Source organism: Ailuropoda melanoleuca, chromosome 16 (assembly GCF_002007445.2).
Source record: "Ailuropoda melanoleuca isolate Jingjing chromosome 16, ASM200744v2, whole genome shotgun sequence".
Classification (NCBI taxonomy): domain Eukaryota; kingdom Metazoa; phylum Chordata; class Mammalia; order Carnivora; family Ursidae; genus Ailuropoda; species Ailuropoda melanoleuca.
In genome coordinates this window covers 41,027,881-41,043,361 of record NC_048233.1, presented here as the reverse complement: position 1 = coordinate 41,043,361, position 15,481 = coordinate 41,027,881, and the positions used below count along the sequence as shown (strand labels likewise).

Below are 15,481 nucleotides of genomic sequence, written 5' to 3'. Positions count from 1 at the left end.
ATATTTTACATTCTCATCAGAAGTGAACAAGGGTTCTAAATACTCTACCTCCTTGCCAACACGTGCTATTTTCTATTTTTTTAATAGCCGCTATCTTAATGAATGTGAAGTGGCTATCTGATTGTGATTTTGATTTATACTTCTCTAATGATTAGTGATGTTGGGCATCTTTTTGTGTATTTTTTGGCCATGTATGTATCTTCTCTGGAGAAATGTGTATTCAAGTCCTTTCCTCACTTTTGAATCTGGTTGGTGGGTTTTGTTGTTGTTGAGTTGTGAGTTGTAGGCATTCTTTATATATTCTGGATATTAACCCCATATGGGATAGATGATTTGCAATATTTTCTTTCATTCTTTGTGGGTTGTCTTTTCACCGTGTTGATAATGTCCTTTGACGCGTAAAAGTCTTACATTTTGATGTAGTCCGGTTTATTTACTGATTTTATTGCCTTGCCTATGCTTTTGGTGTCATACCTAAGAATATTGCAAAACCCAACGAAGCTTTTCCTGGTATGTTTTCTTCCAAGAATTTTATAGTTTTAGGTCTTAAGTTTAGGTGTTTGATCCATTTTTTAGTTGATTTTTGTATATGGTATAAGGAGGAGTTTACCTTCATTCCTTGTATGTGGATATTGTTTTCCCAACACCTTTTGTTGAAACAACCGTCCTTTCCCCACTGAATGGTCTTGGCAACTTTGTCAACCATCATTTGATCTTGTATGTGAGGGCTCATTCCTGGGCTCTCCATTGTATTCTCTTTGTCTATGTCTCCATCTTTATGCCAGTACCACACTGTTGATAACTATAATTTGTAGTACGTTTTGAAATCTGGAAATGTGACACTTCCAACTTTACTTTTCAAGATTGTTTTGGCTGTTCAGGATCTGGTAATTTGTTTTGCGTGTATGTAAGAGGGGCCAGGTTTTTTCCCCAAATGCTGCAAGTTCTTTTATTTTACTAATACCTGAGTGGCAGATAAGTGGTTTGTCTTACCTAAGTTAAGAGACCTGGGATTAGAATCTATCTCTCTTGATTTGCAATTTAGGTTTCTTCCCTACTGCTCTGCTAAATAGAGTAGAATTTATTTTTCTTAAATCATAGGGCTTAAGGGAAGTTCCTTTACAAACATACATGCGGTCTCTCTTCATGAATGTACTTTTAATCCTGGCATCTATGTCTTTGATCTTTTATTGGTCATTATCTCCTACTAGTAAACACTGTTGTTAATCAAAAAAGTACCTACTAATTTTACCTGAGAAAACACTGACTCTTACACAGATATCCTGATACCCATTTGATAAATTGACCTTAGGACAAATCCAATACAACTAACACTGTTGGACCCACTGTTGGACCCACCTTCTTGTCTGAATTGACAGTAAACAGTAGTATAGTGATAGTTACGATCATAAATATCAGCCTGGTTTTCTCTCCCCAGTTTGAATATTAGTAGGAGAAGTCAGGAAATGATATTTGATTATATGCTATGTAGAATGGAAAGCAACATTCTACTAGAGCTCGTTCATTTTTGCTTCCCTCTTGAGTATCAGATTTGTTGCTCTGTTACAGGGTTGTTTGATGACTTTAAGGCCAGCATCAATCTTTATGTTAATTTTTTCCCACTTCTATCTGTAATACAATGCTTCTACCTTTATTCAGACACTCTGCTTTATCTTTCTGTAGCAGTCCTGTTACTGTACTTCTATCGGTAACACTAATCCTAAGACTGTAAGTGAAGCAGATTATATTACAATTTTCATGACACTAGAGCTAGTGTGTAGACTAAATGTATCTTTAAGTAGAATTTTGATAGATTAGAAAGAAACTGTGTTTAAATTGTCTTATTTAAAAAACCTTTTAAAATGGAAAAAAGATACTCAGAAGGAAAGTACTTAGGTCAATTTTAGCTCTAATCAAACCTTTTCATTGGCAAAAAGAGGTTTAGGGTGTAATAACGTAAAAATCTTGGTAACTAGGGACCAATAATAAAACAACCAGTACTATCTTATTTAAACCCAGTAGCCCTCACAGTTGTTCAGTGATTACCATTTTGTTTCTCAGATATCCCAATGTCTGTTGGTATAATCGATCCTAGAGCTAATCCAACCCAACTGAACACAGTGGAGTTCCTGTGGGACCCGGCAAAGAGGACATCTGTGTTTATCCAGGTAGGGCACTGCAGATGGGGTTCCAGTTATGAGGGGCATCTCTTACTACCAATTTGCTTCCCTTTTTTTAAAGATTTATTTATTTTTTTAGGAGAGAGAGATGCGAGCACAAGCAGAGGGAGGGGCAGAGGGAGAGAGAGAATCCAAGCAGATTCCCCACTGAGCACACAGCCTGATGCAGGGCTTGATCCCAGGACCCTGAGATCATGACTAGGGCCAAAATCAAGAGTCAGACGCTTAACCTGCTGAGCCACCCAGGCTCCCCTACCAGTTTGTTTCTTGAAGGATAAAACATGTTGAATTTGAAATTTTTATAGGGTTCCAGCCTGACTATCAAGTCCAGACTCCTCAATACTTGCCTGAGGGCAATGAGGAGTGCCTGAATTGCCCTTCTGATTTCCCCAATTTCTTTATTTGCATGACAAAATAAACAAACAAAAAAGTTGCTTGCTAATGGCTGTATAATATTCCATTCTTTGATTACATGGTGCACTGGGTGTTATACGCAACTAATGAAGCATCGAACTTTACATCGCAATCCGGGGATGTACTGTATGGTGATTAACATAATATAATAAAAAAAATCATTATAAAAAAATATTCCATTCTTTGGATGCACTATAACTTCCCTGTTATGTAGCATTTAGATTGTTCTAAATTTTCCCTATTATCTGTAAAGTTATTTTGAACATCTTTATGGTTAAAATTTGTTTTTAATATCCGATGATGTCTGCTGGGTAGACTCCTTTAAAATTCTTATTTGTAATGAAGGCTGTGGTTTATTATGTCCCATTAGATAGTCACTGTGTTAAGTAAACAGTTTGTGTACATGATTTTATTTAAAACTTTGAGCAATAATCCTGTAGAGTAGAAATAGTTTTTGAGACTTAGAAATTAACAACTTACCTAAGCTAATATTTGGTCAAAGTTTACTCTTAAGATTCACCAAGGTCTTCACTTTGTGCAGTAGCAAGCAAGTCTTTGCAAACCTTTTTCCCACTATTGCCTGTGAGCTTTCATATTTGCTATTTTCCCAGCATGGATGTTGCCTCTGCTTTCTAAACCTTAACTTAAAGTCCAGGAAACTTACTAACAGAAATCATTTCTCTTTTATATTAACTGTATTCTCTGAAGCAGTTAATGAATTTAGTTCCTCCCAGTAGGTTTTGTTAGCATTGGATCTGTATATTTACTTTGTTTCATTTAAAAAATAATTTTATTTATTTATTTGACAAAGAGCGAGCCAGAGAGCACCAGCCAGGGGAATGGCAGAGGTAGAGCGAGAAGCAGATTCCCCGCTGAGCAGGGAGTCCTGTGTGGGGCTCCGTCATGACCTGAGCTGAAGGCACTTAACTGACTGAGCCACCCAGGCGTCCCTACTATGTTTCATTTGTAAATAATTAAGTTTCCTTATTTCCTCCATTAGAACATAGCACTCTTTAATGAAAAAAAGAGAGTAAAAGGGTTTTTTTAATTTTTTAATTTTTTTAACGATTTTATTTATTTATTTAGAAAGAGTGAGAGAGCACTCAAACACAAGCAGGGGGAGGGGCAAAGGGAGAGGGAGAGGGAGAGAGAATCTCAAAGAGGCTCTGCACTGAGTGTAGAGCATGACACAGGGCTCAATCTCACTATCCCGAGATCATGACCTGAACAGAAATCAAGAGTCGGATACTTAACTGAGGCATCCCTCAAAGTTTGTTTGTTTGTTTGTTTGTTTTTGCCCCCAAAGATTTTATTTATTTATTCGAGAGAGGCAGAGGGAGCAGTAGGCTCCCCGAGGAGCAGGGAGCCCGATGGGGGACTTGATCTCAGGACCCCAGGACCCCAGGTTCATTTCCTGAACTGAAGGCAGGTGCTCAACCGACTGAGCCACCCAGAAGCCCCTAAAAGTGGTTTTTTTTAAAAAGGTTTTATTTACATAGATGTTTTTAAGTAAAGTCTATGCCCAATGTGGGGCTCGAATTTATGACCCCGAGATCAAGAGTCCTGTGCTCTACCGACTGAGCCAGCCAGGTGCTCCTAGCATAAAAGTTTTTTCTATAGGTGTTCATAGTGTTTTTAAAGGTTTTGCTGTTAGTAGTTGCTCAAAAAACATTGTTGACTGTTGTGGGTAGCTAGCAGTACTGAAACGTGGATGCTGTATTCTTTGTAGGTACACTGCATTAGCACAGAATTCACTATGAGGAAGCATGGAGGAGAAAAGGGAGTGCCGTTCCGAGTACAAATTGATACGTTCAAGGAAAATGAAAATGGGGAATATACCGAGCACTTACACTCCGCCAGCTGCCAGATCAAAGTCTTCAAGGTATTCTGGGCCTCCTGCTGTCCCTTGATACTATCTTTTCCCCTCATCTTTTTAACATTAGCTACCAAGTCAGAAAGTCATCTTGTCTTTTTTCAACAACTGTAAAAATTCAGTCTAGGCTAGAGTCCTTGAGATAATTCCTGAGATGCCTGGAAATGAATTTTTTTGGGGTTGGGCATGGGAGAAGAGGAACTTGGAAAGGGAGTTAGAGGCTAAAACATGGATTTTCACTGAAAGCTCTTAAAGTCTGTTGAAATTACAAGCTCTTATAAAAGCTCACAAAATTATGAAATGTTTATAGTTTTGGTTACGTTGGTACTTGACTTTCTTTTGTTAATTTGGTCTTTATTTGTTTTTATCATATGGATAAATGTGTTCTCATTGCAAAAGATTCATTAATACTGAAGTATTCAGACCAAAGTGCCCCTTTACCAGTTTTACCCTGACTTCCCAACCTTTCCCAGAGATCGCAGCTATCATAATTTAGCATGTATCCTTCTAGTCCCCTTCTGTGCTTTTATATACACATGTATATAAGTATATACATATTTTCTAAAAACATCAGTATGATTGTATTGTATGAATTGATGAGGCTTGCTTTTTCTCAGTTAGCTGTGTGCTGTAGAGATCTTTCCATGCCCATCGCTGTAGATCTCTTACTCTTCTTCAACTCCATCACACTGTTAAATTTCCTATTTTCAGACTTAGATGCGAGGATGCCTCTTGTCTTTACGTCATTGTACATACATCTTTGTTTTGCATGGGAGTGTTTAAGCTTTTAGAAATAATATTGTTGGGTCAAAAGTCAGTTGATGAGTCAAAACAAAATATTTCTCTTTCCAGCCCAAAGGTGCAGACAGAAAGCAAAAAACGGATCGGGAGAAAATGGAGAAACGAACACCTCACGAAAAGGAGAAATACCAGCCTTCTTATGAGACAACTATACTCACAGAGGTGAAAGGATTTCTTTTGGTGATGATTTCAGTCGATACATTCTATTCTTAAAAGAAAATCCCATCATTTTGCATTATATACGTATATCAAATTGTTATGTTGTACACCTGGCACTAATGCAATGTTGTATGTCATTGCAAACAAACAAACAAACATAACAAACCCATAATTTCTAGCCTGGTCAAGATTTACTTGTCCTGGGTATATTTTCTCTTAATTATAGGGCCCTCTGTGCAATTAAGATTTACTAATCAAGATGTGCTATTCATGTAACAATATTTTGGTGGTACGCTAGGGTCAAATGTACTTTTTCAGTATTTAAGTTGTTCTTTGTTTTTAGTGTTCTCCATGGCCTGAGATCACATACGTCAACAATTCCCCATCACCTGGCTTCAACAGTTCCCACAGCAGTTTTTCCCTTGGGGAAGGGTAAGTGTGGGAAATGAAATTAGGTTGTATTTGTCCTAAATACGTCTTCTTTCATTATCTGCCCATGTAGAAGCTCTTTCTAAATCAATAAGTCCTACTCGGTCCCTCTTTGGTAGATCCATAGATGAGCTGAGGTTTGGATTATCTTCGAAAGTGACTGAAGAGTTCTCTGCAGTCCTTTCTCCTCTTTTTGCTTCCTACTAGAAAACAGCATCGAAAGAAAAAAACCCAGCATTTATAGTCAATTTTTAGTGATTCAGAGACTGATTTTTGGGCTTTTCACTTCTTGCTGTCACTGTTTATCCTGTGGTCATGTCACTTCCTGCGCATACTTTCACCAGAGCAGTCCTCAGGAACTGAAACACAGTTGTACAAACACGAAAATCTGTTTTGTTACTTTTTTTTAAAAATTATTTTATTTTTTTTAAAGATTTTATTTACTTATTTGACAGAGAGAGAGTAGGTAGAGCGGCAGGCAGAGGAGGGAGAAGCAGGCTCCCTGCTGAGCAGAGAGCCTGACGTGGGGCTCGATCCCAGGACCCTGAGATCATGACCTGAGCCGAAGGCAGACACTTAATGGCTGAGCCACCCAGGCGCCCTAATATTGATTGCTTTTATGTTCTGATATTTTTGTTTCTATTCTTATGAATTTCTTACATTAAGTATTCTTCATGCCATAATTTATCTAGTGAACCCCAATTTACTGAAATTTTGATTTTTTTTTTCAATTTGTCCAATAATCAAAAATGTTGTAAATGAGAGTTTCTTCCCCTCTCCCCATAATCTTAATGTTAAATTAACAGATAATTGAAGTACTGACTATCAGACTAAGACTGCTTTGGGAGAGAGCACAGATTCCTTTAAATCTCTAGCTTGAGGGGCCCCTGGCTTGCTCAGTCGGTGGAGCCCTTGATCTCAGAGTTGTGGTTTTGGGCCCCATGTTGGGTGTAGAGATTACTTACCAATAAAATCTTAAAAGAAAAAAAATCTTTAGCTTGAGACTTACTATGAGGATGAAGAATGAGATGATGAACCCTAGTAGGTGTCGTGGACTCATCCTTTTCATTTTCAATGTTTCCTTAGAAATGGTTCACCAAACCACCAGCCAGAGCCACCCCCTCCAGTCACAGATGTAAGTCTAAAGTTAAATGTAAGTTATTTGCAATGTCTAATACTAATACTTTGATAAATGTGCAGTTCAGTAGAAATGCCCAACTTTTAAGGGATAATATTTATTCATTCATTAAACAGACATGTATTGAATTTTGACTGTGAACTAGACACTATGCTAGGGACCAGGGATGTGAAACAAGTTAATGCAGGACCCCTGCATTTAAAGAGTTTATAGTCTAGTAAGAAAGATAAGCCCATGGATTTCCGTGGGCTTCTTGCATGGTCAGGGAAAGATTGATGAGGTAAAAACAACTTCCAAGCAAACTAGGCCTGAGTGTGGGTGTGTTTAGCTCTGTATTACCTAATGATGTGAGAGATAAATCTCTCTAGTTACCAAAAAAGAAAAAAGATGCTTGCTTTCTCTTTTAGAACCTCTTGCCAACGACCACACCTCAGGAAGCTCAGCAGTGGTTGCATCGAAATCGTTTTTCTACGTTCACAAGGCTTTTTACAAACTTCTCAGGTTAAATTTATTTGTCCTTTTGTTTTCCCAACGCAGAATATTCCTTTACGTTCTAGGGCCTCCTGGCATGCATGTGAGGGTGTGTGTGTGGTGTGTGTGGTGTGTGTGTGTGTGGTGTGTGTGTGGTGTGTGTGTGGTGTGTGAGCATGGTGTGTGCGCGTGGTGTGTGTGCGCGTGGTGTGTGTGTGTGTGGTGTATGTGTGTGGCGTGTGTGTGTGGCGTGTGTGGTGTTTGTGTGCGTGTGGGTGTGCGTGTGGTGTGTGTGTGGTGGGTGTGTGTGGTGTGTGGTGGGTGTGTGTGGTGTGTGTGTGGTGTGTGCGTGTGGTGTGCGTGTGGTGTGTGTGTGGTGTGTGTGTGGTGTATGTATGTGTGGTGTGTGGCGTGTGTGCGTGTGGGTGTGCGTGTGGTGTGTGTGCGTGTGTGTGGTGTGCGTGTGGTCTGTGTGGTGTGTGTGCGTGTGTGTGGTGTGCGTGTGGTGTGCGTGTGGTGTGTGGGTGTGTGTGGTGTGTGTGTGGTGTGTGTGTGGCGTGTGTGTTGGGGGGGAAAGGGAGGGAGGGAGGAAGGGAAGGAGAGATCTTCGTGCATTTTTAGGATTAAGTGAATTTCATAGAACCCTTCAGACTTTCTCACCAGCGACATCTGTGCTGTGAAATACTTAAAAAGAAAGACTTCTTAGTTTAAACTCACTTTAATTTAAAAATATTTATTCTATACAATACTTTTTAAAGTATATTCCATACAGTATTTTATCAAGGGCATTTGTAGGTAGTCTGAAATTTCCCCCTTCTTATCACTGTGTTGTATTTTATTTGCACATTCCACTTCTTTTAGCACCTCCTGGGTACCAGGTATGGTAGGAATACACAAATGGGTAAGACATACTTTCTGATCATTCACCATCTAGTATCAAAAACAAAAAACAAAAAACAAAACCAAATCAAAATAAAACCCTGAAAAAAATAAGTAAATCGTTGTGACGCAGTGGATAAGTGGTACAAAGCAGGGTATTGGGAGAGCGTCTGTGGTTAGGGAACATGTGTAATGCAGGACGTAGATCTTGTCTGTTGGTCAGACAGTGGAAGATATTTCAGGGAGGAGGAACACTTGCTCATTAGACCCCATCAGTATGATGAAAGCATAGGGTTAAGTGGATAAGTTAATGGGGTGGCAGTTGAGGTGAGAAAGGAAACAGGGGCCAGGTCATGGAGAGGCTTATGTACCATGTAAAAGATTATGGACTATAATGTGATAGAGCCTTTTCAGTGGTCATTAACAAAGACAGTCTTTGCCTTTATCACCCATTTTCTTATATTTATTCCAGGGGCAGATTTATTGAAACTAACTAGAGATGATGTGATCCAAATCTGTGGCCCTGCCGATGGAATCAGACTTTTTAATGCATTAAAAGGCCGGTATGTAATTCGTGTAAAAAATATCAGTGAGGTTGAATTTCAAATGGATTTGGATTCAGGGACTCTTCACAGTACTCTTTCCACAGCTCACTGCATCTTGTCAAAACATTCTTTTTGAATGCCAGCTATGTACCAAATAAATGAAGACGAAAAATAATGTTTCCTACAGTTGATCCAAGGAATTCCTCATGATATCCCATTTTTCATTTCTAGGTAGTTTTTTCATTTGATAAATACTCATTATCCCTGTTACAAACCAGGTACTGTTGTAGGCTCTAGGGATGCACTGGTGAGTAGAACAGACAAGGGACCTGTTATTAGCAGTTTACTTTGTAATGGAGGGAGAGAGAGAAATATGAACGGTGAATATTTTTGATAGTGGTAAGTGCTTTGAAGGAAAACCAAACAAATAAATAAAAACAAGGTTATAACCTGTGGAGTACCCAGCATATGGTCAGGAAAGACCTCTGTGAGGCAGGGGTTATATGGGGGGGAAGTTACGGGGTCATATGAGGGAAGAACACTCTAGGAGGAATAAAACAGGTACAAAGGCCCCGAGTCCATTTTAACTGGAGAAGAGGTCATTCTTGAATTGTATAGGAACTACTTAAGTGTCCATTTACAAACTGTAAAACAGAGTAATTGGTAGTCCCTATTTGGGATTTTCAGTTTCACATAGGTAATAGTATTAGTGGAAAAAACATAGAGGTTAACGCCATAGAACCAAATCAGTGACTAAATAATGAAACAGATCATGTTGGGTACATCACAAGAAATGTTGAATCAGGTTGGCTCTAATCTTGGAAAATTTTGAAGAAAGAGGAAAAATTTAGGGGTTGATGATTTGGAGAAAAAAGAGTGGGCCTTCATTTTTTTAAACATATTATTTAAGGAGCACCTGGGTGGTGCAGTCAGTTAAGAGTCCGAGTCTTGATTTCAGCTCAGGTCATGATCTCATGGTCATGAGATTGAACCCCTCCTTGGGCTCTGCACTGGGCCCAAGATTCTCTCTCTCCCCCTATTCGTCTCCCAGCAACACCCCCTGCCCCGGCTCATGTGTGCACACGTGCGCTGTCTCTTTTAAAACATAAAAGAACATTTCAAAATAGAGGTGAGATGATCAGATCGAGAGGTAGTCGAATGCCATTGTCTAAGAAGTAAGAGCACACAGGAGGCTTAGGCTACTTAGGGGAAGGTAATGAAGGAAATGCGATTCTTCGTTTTATAGCAGGGCTTCTAAGGAGAAGGTATATGTTGAACTGGACCCACGCAACAGCAGCTCACACGTTTCGAATATTTCTAACGTTTACATCAAAGGTCATAAACTCAAATGACTACAGAGGCTGCATGTAAACGAGAGGGACAGTCAAATCTGGGGCATACTGGAGAATGCATGTATCGTGCAAGGAGAACGGCCGATCGTCTTCTTGAGAATGAGGGTCTCAGATTGCCAGACCTGATTTTTCAAGAAAAGCCAGAATCGCAGAGGTTGGAACGAATTCAGTTAATGTGCGTGCACGCGCGCTCTCCTGCACATACATACACCCAGCGCGGGGCTAGCGAAACAGCAAATGAGCTGCCGCGGCCCACGGGCTGCCAGCGTTCAGCTCCGCTCTACAGCGCTAATCTAGGCTCGCAAGTTCTCCCTTAAAATGTGCTTCCCACGAAAACCGTAAGACTAACAGCCCTGTTTTCCTCCTCAGGATGGTGCGCCCAAGGCTAACCATTTATGTTTGTCAGGAATCCTTACAGTTGAGGGAGCAGCAACAGCAGCAGCAGCAGCAGAAGCGTGAGGATGGAGACTCAAATGGTACTTTCTTCGGTAGGTCGTTCTGGACGGGCCGGGACACGTGCTAAGGCAAGGGGAGGAGAGGCCTTAGGAGCCCGTGCGATGGGAATGCCTCAGACAGCCGAATCAGCGTTTGCTAGAATAATGGTAATTAGCAGCGTTTATTGAGTTCCTCCTATGTACCGGGCACTCTTCTCAGCGCATTTACATGCTTTAATTTATACAACCGGCATCTCTTCTTCGCAGCACCTTTATTGTTCTCGCCAACACGCAGGTGAGGAACACGAGGCTTAGGGACGTTAAGTAGCTCAGCCCAGTCACACAGCTAGCAAGTGGCCGAGCCAGGATTTGAGCTCAGGCAGTCTGTGAGTCCTTTAGACAAGTGGGCATCCCTAGTGATGGGGTTCCCTTTGAGCAGAGAAACCTGTGTTGACTGCCTTTGCTCTGTCCCTTCCGCAGTGTACCACGCCATCTATCTAGAAGAGCTGACAGCTGTTGAACTGACAGAAAAAATGGCTCAGCTCTTCAGCATCTCCCCTCGCCAGATCGGCCAGATCTACAAGCGGGGGCCGACAGGAATCCACGTGCTCATCAGTGATGAGGTAGACTTTCAGTACAGCCGAAACACCACGCCAGTTTGTCAGGCCGCGTGACGGGGGCAGGAGCCGTCCTCCTGGGGCACAGGCTTTGCAAATGTTTTTGCTTACTTTCTAAAAGAATTTTTTTAAAAACCATGTATCCCCTTGCACATTTTTAGGTGGACTTAAAATTTTTTAAGTTTAAATAGTTGCAAAATATGTCATTTCTGGGCATATTATATAACCTTTAAAAATGAAATGGTTACATCACTATTCTAACTATATTCCATGGAACCTAAATAGAAGAGTGATTTAATACTGCCATCACTGTCTTAAAAATACATGAATGTACTTTTCTTTGAGTTTTTATATCATTTCTTTCTTTCCTTGAACTCTTATTTCCAGTCACTTCTCCCATAGAATTTTATCTTACCATAACCTGTTTTTATGTTCAAACATCTTTTATTAATCATCCTACCATATTTCTTTGAAACAAATTTGCTTCAACCAAAGAATTTGTTTCAATAAAAATTTAAAAATTATTTCTTCTGAGTAGAATGATCACCACTATATAATCAGTGAACACAATGTATTATATGTTTTGATAAATTTTTAAACATTAAGAAAAATGTTTTAGAAGTGTATTTATTAATGAGATGGATGGTATTGTCTGATTCCCTGCCCGCCCTGCCCACATTAATTCATGTATAGATGAATACTCTGTACTGATCTCTGGAATGAAATAGAGTTCGGCACCACTTCCGTTCTGTTTTATTCCCCTAGATGTAATGCTGTGGAATCTGATTCACATAAATTGACAGACAGGAATGGATGGAGTTTTTTTATAACAGCGTCACTGGAATTTTTTTTTTTTTTTGAACTTTGGAGTTAGGTGCCAAAAATAATATAGTGATATTACAAAGAATTATTTTGAATCACCTATCATTCGATAGTTTGTGATTAGGTCAGTCTTCAGTTCTGGTGCAAGGAAAGAATTAGAAACCATGTGACTCACAAAAGACTTTGTTACCCAGTCATTAAAGTTCACATTAACAGTTACACTTTGGCATTTTGTACCAGAGGCTTTTGTACCCTGGGGTGGGGCATCTTGGTAAGATTCCAGGAGGGTGAAACTTATGACTTTATTTTATAAAATGGGAGAAGGGAGTTTAGAAAGGAAAGTGGGTAGGGAAAACCGAAGAGGTGCTCGGGCAGTTTGGGAAAGAGTCATATGGGAGATGAAGACCTGGAAGTCATTTCTCCCGAATGGGCCTACTAGTGTCTGTGTACCCTTGCAACGTCTTGGGGTTATTCCAGGGAGATGCATCCTATAATTTTAAGATCACTTGTTTTAGACTGCTTAGCTCTTATTTATTTTTATTTATTTACTTTTTAAGTAGGCTCCGATACCTAACATGGTGCTTAAACTCATGACCCTGAGATTAAGAGTCACGTGCTCTACCAACTGAGCCAGTCAGGTGCCCCTAGACTGCTTAGCTTTTACAACTTAAAAACTGAACGGGAGAAAACAAAACAAAGGATTATTTTTCCCTTAAGTCCAATATAATAAAAAGCCATCTAGTCTAAATAAATTCAGCAAACCCAAGTTTTTAATAATTAGCAACTTTTCTTGCTTTTCTCAGATGATACAGAACTTTCAGGAAGAAGCCTGTTTTATTCTGGACACAATGAAAGGTAATAAAATAGTAAGACAGACGCCTCTCTCTAAGGAGTTTAAGAGATTTTTTTCTTGGTTTACTTTGAGGAGAGGGGAAAGTATCAACCACCGTATTTGAGGTAGAGAAAGTGATGTCTTTGGAGATTGTTCCTTTGTATGAATTAGCTTCTTGCCATTATCAGAACAGACTAAGTGTAACTGATGACTCTACCACTCTCTCCTACCTTCCGAGGACAAATGAGGAGATTAAAGCATGTTGTTTTTATAACGCGTATTTATTGTAACTATTGTGTGATAATAAGTATGTTCCCCTTTACCCTGCTGGGGTTTTTTGCCTTCTCAAAAGATCCTTACCATGTATTTTTTTCTCCTACTCTGTTTTAGAGGTGACTAAAGATTATTCTCTCTCTCTCTTTTTTTTACAGCAGAAACCAATGACAGCTATCATATCATACTGAAGTAGGTGCCGGGCGGTCCATCCGCAGCGGCTGCCGCTTCCCTCAGCCCTTGGAAGCTTCCCTCTTGAAGGGAGTCGCTCGCTAATGGAGATTGGAAGGTCTGCAGGAACTGACCCATCTGACTGTGTCGGGGGGAGTCCAGGCCACGGACGCAGAATCCCAGGCATCTGTTGGCCTAAGCTCTCGTGGCACACACGGATTATTGCCCAACATGCATTTCTGCAGCTGTTTCTTAGTTAAAATTTATGGACCCTGTTGTTGTTGAATATCATTAGAAACTCCACACCATTTAGGGTGTTTGTAGGGCATAACGATGATGAGAATTGTGTGATGTTCAATGGAAAGATGTTAAATTTTGTGATATGGAGCCATGTAATTTTTTTCTAATATAAAAGCAAACGTCTATATTCCTAAGACTAGATCCGCAGTCTCTTTTGCATCGTACATACTAGCTTTTGCCACAGTCGGCCCCTGAAAACCTCACCAAAGAGGAGAAATACAGAGATAGAACAGAATTTTTCTTTTGGTTGCCCTGTCATACCAAGACTACTAGTAATTTTAGCTAACATTTACTGAGTATTTACCTGTGCCGAGTAGTGTGATGAATTCTTTGAGTGGCTTACCTTGTCGAACTCCTTTTTAATAATCCTCTCTGAAGGAGGTAATGATGGCCCCTAACTGAAGGTGAGGAAGTGGGGACCTAGAGTGGCTAAGGAGCTTGCCAAGTGACAGGCACCTAGCAAGCAGTGTCGCTGAAATCCAAACCCAGGCAATCTGGCTCATTTTAACTGCCGGCCACGATGCTGTCCTTGCAGTGCCCTGTGCTTGTCGCTGTCTCTTACCGTGGCTCTTCTGGAGGATAGGACGGAACACCGCCTGACAACCAAGGAATCAACCACTGACAGGGACAAACCACACCTAAATAATGACACACAAACGAAGACCTACAAAAACCGGGAACACACATGCTTTTGAAGCATCATCAGTTACCAGATTCACAGACTCTGAGGTGGTGAAAACGAGGGGTCATCTGTAACTCCCCAAATTCACTGTTCTTGAATGAGCTTCTCAAACTATTTATTAATGAGTTTGGCTAGCCCCTGCTTTCTGTTCCCCGCTCTGCATCTGTCCTCGGTATAGGAAATTCTTTTACTCATGTAGTGTTCTTTTATATAAGCTTTATGAGAAATGCATTCCGATCCCCGCCACACTCTTCCCATTCATCTTAGTTCTTAAAGCGTGTGTGCGTGTGTGTGTCTGTGCGTGTGTGCATACACGTGTAAGACTATGGGTTGTCTTTTTTCACATGTAGAGTTTTATCCAGAAATCCCTTTACCCATTACGTTGAGGTGAAAAAAGATAATGTTCAAAGATTCTGTAATGGATTTGGATCTGTGCGTGTGTGTTTTTAAAGCATTTGATAAAGTTTAAATGTTTTTATACAGAGAATTTTGTTCATTAAAATCAACCCACAATACGGTCTGATTTCTTTTGGTTTGAAACAAATTGAAGACTTTGAAACTGGAAAATGAAATCAAGTGACTTTTAAAAACTGACCTGGGCAACTTGACATATTAGGCGAAAATACTTTTTAAATGAAAGTACTGATTACCAGATGTCCCTGTTCCAGAAGGGGGACATTTCTGGTTGTATTATGTTCCTGGTACTGTTCTCAGTTTCAGAAAAGTCAGTTCTCTCCTCAGCAGGCTATTAGTTTTTTGTTTGTGGTTGTTTTTGTTTTTGTTCTTGTTTTTTTATGATTCTGTCTGAATATTAGGCTGGGAGGGTTGGACTAGATGACTTTTAAGGTCCCTTCTCAATCTGTGATTCTTCTTTCCTGCAAATGATATATAGAAATATTTTTAATGTATTTACCAGAAATTCAGTTACTAATTAGGGTTAAGAGTTTTTTCAGAGTAGTCTTCAAATTTATTATGGAATTTTTATTTTTTTTAATTTTTATTTTTTTAGAAATTACAGGGGCACCAGCATGGCTCAGTCGGTTGGGCTTCCAACTCTTGATTTTGGCTCAGGTCATGATGTCAGTGTTGCGAGGTCATGCCCAGCATTG

At 39.9% G+C, this 15,481-nt stretch overlaps 1 protein-coding gene across 7 annotated transcripts in view; it reads left to right on the top strand.

Moving 5' to 3' along the window:
- Positions 1-14,887, top strand: part of TFCP2 (transcription factor CP2) — a 52,615-nt gene extending 37,728 nt beyond the window's left edge. For 4 of the 7 annotated variants that reach the window (XM_034645173.1, XM_011227879.3, XM_034645172.1 and 1 more), the window contains 11 exons: positions 2,062-2,168; positions 4,324-4,476; positions 5,320-5,430; positions 5,771-5,859; positions 6,943-7,009; positions 7,402-7,495; positions 8,817-8,907; positions 10,611-10,729; positions 11,156-11,298; positions 12,918-12,969; positions 13,378-14,887. In XM_034645173.1, coding sequence (XP_034501064.1) covers positions 2,062-2,168; positions 4,324-4,476; positions 5,320-5,430; positions 5,771-5,859; positions 6,943-7,009; positions 7,402-7,495; positions 8,817-8,907; positions 10,611-10,729; positions 11,156-11,298; positions 12,918-12,969; positions 13,378-13,415 — 1,064 coding nt within the window. In that variant the 3' untranslated portion in view covers positions 13,416-14,887. The remainder of the gene's footprint in view (positions 1-2,061; positions 2,169-4,323; positions 4,477-5,319; positions 5,431-5,770; positions 5,860-6,942; positions 7,010-7,401; positions 7,496-8,816; positions 8,908-10,610; positions 10,730-11,155; positions 11,299-12,917; positions 12,970-13,377) is intronic. The other 3 variants (XM_011227880.3, XM_011227881.3, XM_002921566.4) reach the window with 3 other exon arrangements.
- Positions 14,888-15,481: the final 594 nt, after the last annotated feature.